General features: G+C 42.3%; 1 protein-coding gene across 3 annotated transcripts in view; it reads left to right on the top strand.

Annotated features, from left to right (window-relative positions):
- Positions 1–1716: 1716 nt before the first annotated feature.
- Positions 1717–12024, top strand: part of LOC126255899 (adenylosuccinate synthetase) — a 74296-nt gene continuing 63988 nt past the window's right edge. The window contains exons 1-3 of one of the 3 annotated variants that reach the window (XM_049955438.1): positions 1717–1811; positions 1921–2122; positions 9025–9127. In XM_049955438.1, the coding sequence (XP_049811395.1) occupies positions 1943–2122; positions 9025–9127 (283 nt within the window). In that variant the 5' untranslated portion in view covers positions 1717–1811; positions 1921–1942. Of the gene's footprint in view, positions 1812–1920; positions 2123–9024; positions 9128–12024 lie in introns of those variants that run through there. The other 2 variants (XM_049955439.1, XM_049955440.1) reach the window with 2 other exon arrangements.

The raw sequence follows: 12024 nt of genomic DNA, 5'->3' as shown, positions 1-12024 counted from the left end.
AAGAATGGGCTACCATTCCTCAAGAAGCCTTCCAGCACCTCATTGAACGTATGCCTGCGAGTGTGGAAGCTTTCATCAAGGCTAAGGTTGGGCCAACATCATACTGAATTTCAGAATTACAGATGGAGGGCACCACGAATTTCTAAGTAATTTTCAGCCAGGTGTCCGGATGCTTTTGATCACACAGTGTACTTGTAATGGAAATTCATTTATTGTATTTTGTCAGACTTCTGTAATTTAGTTTCCTGGTTTTCTAATGTTAGCCACTTTCTTTCCTTTTCAGCATGTTATCGGATGATGATTTTCTAAGAAGTTTGAACTGGTTATGATACAACTTCTGCAGGATGAGGAGGGAAAAATGCAATAAAAGAATATTGTATACAAGATAGTGGCTGTTATTTCATTAGGAAACTTGCTGAATCTATGTACACTTTTAATTCTTCTAAAATATAATATTACAATAATTTGACAATTGTTAAAGCTTGTAATTATATATCCTGTCAACATATAAATGTGAGGGAGGAGGAAGGTGAGAACTAAATTTGGTGAACAAGGCTATTGATCTGCTGTGGTTTAAACTTTCAGTGCCATGTAATCGAATTGGATTAATTGAGTCAATAGACCTCGACTCCATGTTCAGTATATCTCCTTCGTTTTCTAAAAAAGATTTTTCTGCAAATTTTCCATAGAAAAGGAAATAACTCAGTATCTCAGTAAATAAAAGGTTGCCAGTATGAGCACCACAACAAACTAGCCTACTTTGCTCTTTGTGTGCTGTTTCTTATCTAAAGCACTGTTTAGATATTTTTAACCATTGTAACACCAAACCTAGGTGACTTGGTATGAGCATGAATAAATTTCTATATTCCTTGTAGTCACGGATAAGGCGTGGGGAGTGAATCGTAAAGACAAAAAACTGGTACAAATTCTTTAGTAATCTGCCAAAAAGTTATTCTTTTTTGTAATAAAGGCATACAGTTTCGTCCGTTCATTCCAAATCGTATCTGTGGCACGAAAACAGAAGGCAGTTTTAGGCAACAATGCATGAAAATGGTGCGTGCGTATGTCACGATTTGTTAGCAGAAATAAACTTTTCTCTCTAAATTATGTTTTTGTAATACAATGGCTTCAGGATTACACCGAAAAATTGAAGTGTTAATGTTGTGAAACATTTTATAGCCACCTAATTGTTTTGTGAAAGGGAACTAAGACACAATGAATGATCACATGGTATTTATATTTTACGACGGAAAAATGCAATTTCAGAGTGGATTTCTTATTTCATTGTGTCAGATCAATAAATGAATTTATTTGGTATAGTAATTATCTCCGCAATAAAGCGACGCTAATGGAATGAGCAACTCCATTATAAATTATTCGATTCAGCTGATAAATGAACTCACGCAAAGGAATGCGGGTGAGCTGCTTCCTGCCGGGAACAAATCTGCCTTCAGATTTAGGCAGTATATAAGCATCGTGAATAAGATTTAGAAGTACAAGATTGGCGAATAATAGTATCTACAGTCTGATGACCATTCCAGAGCGACCCATCAAACAAAAGTGAGATACTCTCAAGGTCTGCCAATTAAGAACCAAAATTAGACTCACATACAGCAACGACCACCAATTTACTGCGGCGCTCGGCCGTGCGCATGACAGAAATCTGTGGCGAGTGCCAACACTGCTGCAACTGAACAGACATCTCATTTGGCCTGCCACCGCAGAGCAGTGTATTCGCGAGTGTGGTTGGTATAAAAGTACAAATTCAAGTTTCATTCGTATAAAATTTTACGTGTTAATTCGTAAATAAGGTACAATATTATCAATTGTGTAAGAGATAGCTACTAACTCTGCTTGTTGGTACGTCTGATAACGCAAAAATCATATCTTTGGTAAAGTTACCTCTTGGGGCCTAAACAGGCGCAGTCGGGTTTCTTTGGCCATGATGGATGGTGTGGCAGCAGAAGTAAATGGTGGAGGTCTTCCTTCGCCGCGAAAAAAATTTCGTTTGCAGAATGTTCCTAAAGTGACAGTTGTGTTGGGCGCTCAGTGGGGCGATGAAGGGAAAGGAAAAGTGGTGGATATGCTTGCAACAGGGGCAGACATAGTTTGTAGATGTCAGGTAAGACTTGTATTATACTACTGTTTTCGCGGGTTTCCCTTTGTGAGCATGATATAAACTGATGCGTTTGAGTGGAGATTCGGCCCAAGTTCTTGTAACAAATTATCAACGATGATCTGTTATATATCTGAGGTGGTATAAACTGTGCAGGTGTTCTGGTAAGTTAATAAAGTTATTTTTACTTGTCTGTTTAGGAGGCCACACACGAAACTATTGTTTCTGTAAACTGCATTAAAAAATACATTGTGCAGGTTATTTGTTAGACTATACCTCTGCTTAAGTAACGTGTATTTTAATAATCGTTGTCATCCAAGATGCATATGTTCAGTACTACTTTTTTATTTTCGCTTCAGAATCACGTGTCATGCGAACATTAACAGAATTTCTCAAACGTAGGTGCTGCTTAGAAGACAGAGTTGCTCTGCAGGTACGAGTTCGAAGTTATCTGACATTGACTATGCGCGTTCATAAGTATGTTTATTTGGAGGCATAAACTCGCTATGCTAGATGAGTCTGTGTATACTCCACGGATTCACTAGTAGCCCGTACTGCCAAACATGTAAATATCACTACTAGTTGTTCACGAAACGCAAATATCAGCTATGATTGCTGGAAGTGATGTGGCGTGAGTCATATTTGCCACTCAGTCAGTTTGTTCTGTGTCTTAAATCTTGATAAAGAAGTCTGATTTTGTTGTTTTTGCAGAAAGTTACCAATGTTGTTAGCTACTGGCCACACCTCAGTTCATTAGTATTTGTTAGGATGTAATTGTGTTCATAATTTTTAGATGTGGTTAGGGTTGGTTTGCATTCTGTAACCTGGTTTGATCACTGAATTTGTACATTAGTTTGTTACAAAACTGAAGAACATGTACTAAGAAAATGTCGGTTGATGGAAAGTGACTTGTTCAGTGTTGCATTGTTAGTGCTATAGACCCAGTTTGTATGAAACTTATGTAGACAAATACTGCACAGTTTTTATATATGTCTGTTGTTGAGGATGCTATTTCCCTTCTGTGGAGCTTGGCCTTTTGTCAAGGGTTCAGCAAAAAATTGTTTTTCCTTTTCTCTATAGAGGTGCACAGCAACATTGGATTTAGTAAGTCATTCTGATGCCAGGTCTCGGAACTGATCTACCAGTCCACTCTCATACCAAGCACAAATTAGCTGCTGTAATATCAGACAGTATTATATCTGTTTGTGTGTGTGTGTGTGTGTGTGTGTGTGTGTGTGTGTGTGTGTGTGTGTGTGTGTGTGTACTCTTTACATGTACCTACAGAGCTTTGAAGATAGGTACGAGTCTTTGACAGTTTGAAGCTTTTGACAGTCCATACACTGGACCAATTATTCCATTCAGTTGTGCTACCACTAATGTATTTCAGAGTCCTAAAACTTATTGCTGTTGTGCTAAAGTTGTAGGCCTACGTTTTGCTTCTTTTACGGTATGCTATTAAAGGTACACTGTAATATGACTGGGATGTACATGTCAATTTCAAAATCATTAACTGTCTGATGGTGTGGTTTCATTTAAAATTTCTGTTTGTGCAAGTAGTTGACACATCAGAATTGGTGGATATTACCGCAAACTGTTTCCCAGTAACTGTCTATGGTTTTTTGGGTTTTTAAAGAGCTGTGAAGGCATCCATAGATGTGTATAATTGATTGACAACGTGGTGTAACAGGATAATTTTAAAGATTTGAGAACGACTGGCTTCTTATTGACTGCCACCCCTCTGACACAACAGCAGCATACAGCCTAATCTGTTGTCCCAAGTTTTAACAAAGAGAGGGTAGTGGGTGACAGGAGATTCCATTTTAACTTCTGGTGCAGTATTCATTTCCTGTCATCTACATTTTCAAAAGAAGTGGATTTGATTACAGAATAGTACCATAAGAAATTGTATTTGGGACTTTCTCATTATATGGACGCATACTTCTGCAATTACATGAATTCAGGTGTAAGACCATCTCCAATAAATGGGCCAGACTATGCCCCCTTCCTCTCTAGTAACAGAGTGCTGCAAATGGTTCAGATGGCTCTGAGCACTATGGGACTTAACATCTGAGGTCATCAGTCCCCTAGAACTTAGAACTACTTAAACCTAACTAACCTAAGAACATCACACACATCCATGCCCGAGGCAGGATTCGAACCTGCGACCGTGGCGGCCGCGCGGTTCCAAACTGAAGCGCCTAGAACTGCATAGCCACACTGGCCAGCTGCTGCAAATGGTAGCACATTTGGCACACATGTTCATGGAATTAGGACATTTTTCTAAAACCACTTCTCAGGATATATGACACTTAGTAGATACGCTATGAAATGTTTGCAATTTTCAGAAGATATTTTTATACATTCTCAATTTGTCTGGCCATAATGCCTGTAGTTGCTATATAATCCAGGAATTTCAAATCTATCATAACTACTAAAAACGTTATTTAAAACAAGTGTATTGTTTCTATTTGCAGCATAGACTGATTTGAAATATTTTAATTTGGTACATCCAAGTTTATATTAAATGTTAGAAGTAGTAGTGGCAGCACAACTGTATCAGTTTGAACAAGAGGCAAATTATCAGCTATATATGTAAATATTCCCAATATTGCCCATCTGACAAAAGTGAGCAGCACTGAGAGTCTGCACTTATCAATGGTGTGTATTTTTTAGTCATTATCACACTTTAAGCAGGCAGCAAGTATGCCTAAATACTGATTGGTAGGCTGATACTGTCATAAACTTTTAGATGGAATCTAGTAAATTTTGATTCTTATTTTCTAGTCATCAGAGTGTGTGCACAACTGTACTTAAATTGACTGAACTGTATTAGAGATCTTAACACGAGGAATCTAACTTTTGTTCATGCTTGAGTACTTTCCAATGTTCGATATGTGACTACCTCACTTGCCATTCCTTGCTACTAGGTGTGTAATGTGCACAGCAAGAGGACACATTTTACAAGACCTGTTCATGCAGTATTTTTGTTTCAGCACTTATGCTACAGTGCCCTTAAAAAATTAAAAATGTACTTCAGCCCATTGCTTTAAATTGACTTTTTTACCTCTAAATGATAAATGATAGTTATTAGCCATGAAACTTGTTAGATGTATGGATTGAAGGTGTACTGGCAATATTTGAGATTCTCATGTCTTTTTGTATGTGAATCTACTGTAGTTTGTCATAAGGTGTATTTTATCTACATCTCAACTTTGTTTGTACAAATGCTGTTCTGTCAAACTCTCAGATATTGTAGTCAAAGTATAAGGATGAAAACTTATCAAGAGCAGTCGGTCACGAGTAAGGTTTAAATATTGACATAACTGGTAGCAAATTAACTGTAGTGTTTGATATTGCTTTGTCAAGTCACAATCACACTTGCCTCTCAACCTAATATCTCTGGATGTGATATGGATCAATATCTCACCATATCTAAGAATTTATATTCGCATTTACTGGCTGTGACAACTTGCATCCAAAGTAAAGCAGGCTTCGGACTAAGCTACAGACCAGGCTGTCACCACAATGTAAACTTCAAAAACCAGTATAGCTCCAAATAAAATATTTTCATTGTTCTGTTATCTTAATGTTTGTGCATGAATATCACGCCACATTACCTTTACGTTACAAGGTGAAGTTAATATCTGATATTGATAATTTTAGTGTACCAGCAGCAGTTGATTTGATAAGTGCATCTTCGCTCAATGGCGTCTGTCTCTTCAGACCCCATCTTGGTGTCTTTTAGTGGTGCCAGTTGACCCAGGGCATTCCACAAGTTGTGTATTATGATACAGCTCCTCGGTATTTTTGTAATATGACAGTTGTGGCCTCTCAGAATGTTTGTCCTTGAATCACACCACAAAAGACCACAAGGTGAGGCAAAATAAGGCCAAATTTGAAGGTGGTTGTGATCAAATGAATAGAAAATTTAAACCTTACTTGTATTTGGTTATTGTTACTAAGTTAAAACCTTTGTGTGACTTGTATCAGTTGGGAAGTTTTAAGTGAAGATAGTATCAGCCGTGATAGCCTACATTGTATGGTTGTAGTTCTTTTCTTTCTACTGTTAATTCTGGATATCATTGGTTTATGATATCTAAATTGGCCCTTATTTGTTGTGCAGTTAGGAAAGTAACCTGTTTTATGTACTGGTAGGTGTACAATAACAATAGTTATTTACTGATGCTGTGTAGGAACACGCTTGTAGTTTATGTAGTCAGGGGACCAGTGTTACCCAGACTGATATCTTAATTGGCCCATGACTCCAGATATTTAATTACTACAATCAATGTAGGGCAACATTGAACATTATCTGGAGGGGGAAAAATTCATATTCAATGCTCGTAACTGAGGCAGAACATGGCAACACTAGATTTTACTAAAATTAAGTAGTTTTCGAGCTTGCTTGCAAATATGATGTACAGTACGATGATAATAAAGGTGGTTCGTTTAGTGAATTTTTAGATGAATTAAACTGTTAGGCTCACTCGATAATAAAAGCCCCAAAATATATCTACTGATTAACCTAATTGATCCGAGCCTGCTTTCAAACCATTGTCACCTTTGTTGTTCTGCAGTAGCAAGACTGCTGAATCATACTGTATAATTGATCCAAAACCAGATAATGTAGTGTCTATAACATAGTTGGATTTGCGAAGTTATAGTATGAGTTTATGTAGTTTTCTCTATCAGTGTGTAGCATAGTATATATTTCTCAGTATTCATTCAGTAGTTCAGTTCTTCTCATTATTAGCTTTAGTTTTATATGAGGGGGAACATTAATAAAACTGACAAACTGCGGGGATGGATTCCTGTTCAGAAATAGAGGAAAAGGTCCTATGAAAATGTTTCCAGAAACTGTGGTGACGACACAGATGAATGAAACTTCTTGTGACAACATGCCATGTGTTCCTTGTGTGTTGCAGGATGTGTGATTAATGCAGTGTAGTGTAAGCAGCAGTGTAGTCTGGTATTCCTGTTGGGAACGAGCTGAGATGATGTTTGTGTATGGCCAAGCAGACAGAAACGGCCGAGAGTGAGCACGGCTATACCAAAAGAAGTATCCTCACAGATACCAACCACTTCACACAGCATTTCAAGCTCTCTTTGGGCATCTGTGTGATTGTGGGTCCTTTCAGACAGATAAACATGCATGGAGGTGGAGGACTGTGCATTCACCAGATTTGGAGGATGAGGTTCTACAGGATATTGATGTGAACCCTAGTACAAGCTCTAGGCAAGTGGCCTGCCAACATAGTGTAAGGGAAGGAGTGCAGCAATCCATAATGTGACATGTGAATGCGTGCATTGCATCCCATGGAGGCAACTTTGAACATCTGTTGTGACGTGGATGTGATGCAGCTCTATACTGTGTTCTGGGATGACTTGTTGTCGTTGCATGCCCACTATCCATTTGTGGACACGTGTTCGTAGGACCTTTTTTCCTCCATTTCCAGTCAGGAATCCATCCTTGCAGTTTGTTGGTTTTATTAATTCTCACCCTGCATATGCAATAAATAAATCTTTTTAACTCGATAAGGAAAACCTAGTACTCACGGAGGACACCATATCACATCCATAGTAACTGAACTGGGGATACTTTAACTTCATTATGTAAATTGGACTAATTGTCTGAGTAAACCATTCCATTGGATATAATATTTGTTAACTCCCTCTTTTGCTTAGGGCTCTTTAGATCTGAACTGACAAAAGTCCCAATTATTCAGGTGATATGCTTTACCAGCCTTTAAAAATAATATTGTGGCAAGCTAGCATTCTTAATAGCATTATAGAATAATTTTTTGTTATTTTGTAGTGTTTAGAATATTCTGAAGTTTACTTGAAATACTTACTTTTGCTACTTACTCAAGCAATTTGAAGTTTGTAGTCACACCTTATGAAGAAAACAAGTTTCCATTTCTTATTGGGTTAGCATCACTTAAAGAGATGTATGAAGTTTAATAGCCTCGTGCCCCACACGCAGTCCATATGTGGCAGCAGACTTCCTCAGTCCGTACACTCCATGTTGGGCTAAAGAACATCTAAACAAATTGCATTTCTCTGTGTGGAGAGTGAGGGAGAATAAACATTTTATATGTCAGTGGCACCTTCTGTCATATTTCAGCACAGATGCAGTTTGTATTGACATATTTTTATAATTCATGCTTTTGCGTTTGAAATACAATATTCAGTTTCTCTGATCATCTTGTATATTTCTATTGTATGCTCTGACTGTTTTACTATAGCAGCTTGCTTGAGTGTTAAAGAAAATGAAATTCATTATCTTGAGGTTGGAAAGAAATTATTCTCATGAAACTCTTTTGGCCCGTTTCACTCTGCGGTACAAATATGTCAGTTGTAACTTGCGCAAATAAATTACTGCAAATCTGAACCTTATTAATTAAATGCACAGTAATTGCCCAAACTAATTGAATGAGGTAATATTTGGGAGCTTATGTTATATCTCTTAAATTTGTCAGACTTTTATTAATTTTCTTTTAATTTTAAGACAATTTCAGTTTGATGCAATGTGTGTGTAATCCACTACTGAAATTAATCTATTGAACTTCACAGTAAATGTTCATATGTATATGTTATGGTTGCCATTGTGGAATTATGTAGTGAGCTGAACCTGTAATGATAGTATAACTGCTGATTCAAAATGTTCAGTATCTCAGTATATTCTTTGGGGGTGTAACATACTATTTTAAATTCCATTAGTCTCAGATATCAAAAAAGCTATCAAAAAATATCTTGGCAGAAACTATTTAAGCGGATAAAGAACATTGTCTAAGCCTTTCAATTGAAGCTGGGAGTTTATTAGAAAAATGAAGTAACTAAACCACTACTCATCAATAACTCGTGTTTTTTGTCTTCCATTTTTATGGAATTAATGTAGCTGTTTTCAGGGTGGAAATAATGCTGGCCATACAGTGGTTGTTGATGAACGAGAGTATGATTTTCATCTGTTACCAAGTGGAATAATCAACCCCGAATGCAAATCCTTAATTGGTAAGCTATTTTCAGGGTTCCTTAAACCATCGCGTATTGTAATGAAAGCTATTGCTTCGCACAATCTGTTCCATTTTCTGCTAGACAAAAGTATGTTAATACTTCAGAAACTGACAATTTTGCAGAAAAACAAAAGCATTACAGTGCATCAGCTTTTAATAAATTAAATATTATCCCTTCAGTTTCACTTGATGTGAAAACATATTTAAGAAGTTTAAGAGAATTTGTTACCATATATATATATGTATTTTTTGTTAACTTAAAAAAGCAGTGTTTTAAGTCATGTACCACCTATGTGTACCCCAAAGTTATTCTTGGTTTGCTCCTCTGTATTGTCCTTTGTAGCAGGTGTCATTCACAGTTCTGTTTTCTTAGTTTGAATTTTTTTGAAATCTAAGTTAACAACCATCTCTACTGAGGGAAGAGTGATGCAATTTGTATTTTCTTTAAACACACTATTTTTATAGGATTTATGCAGAAAAATACTGAAAATTATTATTCGTGGGAACTTTTTATTTTCCTTCTTGTATTTACGAAGAATTCATTATGGCTGTCTTTGATAATGTGTTCAGTTATGTCATTATTCATGTTGTTTTGGTGGTGGGATGTAAAAGTGCTTACAGCTGTGATTTTCTAGGGATTTGTACGTTCAGAGGATGTATTTGTAATTTTTCTTTAGTGTTCTGTCGGTGTACTAGCCTTCAAAGGAAGAAATGCATGTTGCATGTTTCGACTAAAACAATAGCTGTCTGTGTGCTTCTGATTCAGAATATGTGTATTGAATGTATTGTTATCTACTTGTATCATTATTTAACACTACAGAAAACTTCAAGGTTTAAATACCACGACTGAGTTGGATTTCATGTTATTAGTTTAGCTGTATGCTAAACTGGTCAACAGCTTGACACATTACTTTTAAAACGAGTGTACTACTATTGCATATGTGACGATAGAGACAGAGAAAGCAGAATCAAAGTATTAGTGATATACGCATCTTGTGGGAATGTTAGTGTCATTAAACACTATATTCATTACCACTGTCCACCCCCCCTCCCTCTCCCCACCCACCCCCCTCCCACTCCCCACCCACCCCCCTCCCTCTCCCCACCCACCCCCCTCCCTCTCCCCACCCACCCCCCTCCCTCTCCCCACCCACCCCCCTCCCTCTCCCCACCCACACCCCTCCCTCTCCCCACCCACACCCCTCCCTCTCCCCACCCACACCCCTCCCTCTCCCCCTCCCTCTCCCCACCCACCCCCTCCCTCTCCCACCCACCCCCTCCCTCACCCCCTCCCTCACCCTCTCCCCCTCCCTCTCCCCCTCCCTCTCCCCCTCCCCCTCCCCTCCCTCCTCCTCCTCCCTCCTCCTCTCCCCTCTCCCTCCTCTCCCTTTCCCCCTCTCCCTCTCCCCCCTCTCCCCCTCTCCCCCTCTCCCCCTCTCCCCTCTCCCCCTCTCCCCTCTCCCCCTCTCCCCCTCTCCCCCTCTCCCCCTCTCCCCTCTCCCCCCTCTCCCCTCCCCCTCTCCCCCCTCTCCCCCTCTCCCCCTCTCCCCCTCTCCCCCTCTCCCCCTCTCCCCCTCTCCCCCTCTCCCCCTCTCCCCCTCTCCCCTCTCCCCCTCTCCCCCTCTCCCCCTCTCCCCCTCTCCCCCTCTCCCTCTCTCCCCCTCCCCCCTCTCCCCCTCCCCCCTCCCCCTCTCCCCCTCCCCCCTCCCCCTCTCCCCCTCTCCCCCTCTCCCCCTCTCCCCCTCCCCTCTCCCCCTCTCCCCCTCTCCCCCTCTCCCCCTCCCCTCCCCCCCTCTCCCCCCTCTCCCCCCTCTCCCCCTCTCCCCCCTCTCCCCCCTCTCCCCCCTCTCCCCCCCTCTCCCCCCCTCTCCCCCTCTCCCCCCTCTCCCCCCTCTCCCCCCTCTCCCTTCTCCCCCTCTCTCCCCCTTCTCCCCTTCTCCCCCTCTCCCCCTTCTCCCCTCTCTCCCCCTTCTCCCCTTCTCCCCCTCTCCCCCTTCTCCCCCTTCTCCCCCTCTCTCCCCCTTCTCCCCTTCTCCCCCCTCTCCCCCTTCTCCCCCCTCTCCCCCTTCTCCCCCCTCTCCCCCTCTCCCCCTCTCCCCCCTCTCCCTCTCTCCCCCCTCTCCCTCTCTCCCCCCTCTCCCTCTCTCCCCCCTCTCCCTCTATCCCCCCTCTCCCTCTCTCCCCCCTCTCCCTCTCTCCCCCTCTCCTCTCTCCCCCCTCTCCCTCTCTCCCCCCTCTCCCTCTCTCCCCCCTCTCCCTCTCTCCCCCCTCTCCCTCTCTCCCCCCTCTCCCTCTCTCCCCCCTCTCCCTCTCTCCCCCCTCTCCCTCTCTCCCCCTCTCCCTCTCGCCCCCCTCTCCCTCTCGCCCCCCTCTCCCTCTCGCCCCCCTCTCCCTCTCGCCCCCCTCTCCCTCTCGCCCCCTCTCCCTCTCGCCCCCCTCTCCCTCTCTCCCCTCTCTCCCCCACTCTCTCCCCTACTCTCTACCCCCCCTCTCTGCCCCTCTCTCACCCCCCCACCCTCCTGCCCCCTCCCTCCCCCTCTCTCCTCCCTCCCCCTCTCTCCCTCCCCCTCTACCCCTCTCCCCCACTCTCTCTCCCCCCACTCTCTCACGCCACTCTCCCCCCCACTCTCTCCACGCCACTCCCCCCCACTCTCCCCCCACTCTCCCCCCACTCTCCCCCCACTCTCCCCCCACTCTCCCCCCACTCTCCCCCCACTCTCCCCCCCACTCTCCCCCACCTCTCCCCCCCACTCTCTCCCCCCACTCTCCCCCACTCTCCCCCACTCTCCCCCCACTCTCCCTCCCCCCACTCTCTCTCTCCCCCCCACTGTCTCTCTCTCTCTCCCCCCCACTGTCTCTCTCTCTCTCCCCCCTGTCTCTCTCTCTCTCCCCACC

This window comes from Schistocerca nitens, chromosome 1 (genome assembly GCF_023898315.1).
Source record: "Schistocerca nitens isolate TAMUIC-IGC-003100 chromosome 1, iqSchNite1.1, whole genome shotgun sequence".
NCBI classification, from domain to species: Eukaryota; Metazoa; Arthropoda; class Insecta; order Orthoptera; family Acrididae; genus Schistocerca; species Schistocerca nitens.
This window is presented reverse-complemented; position numbering and strand designations above follow the sequence as displayed.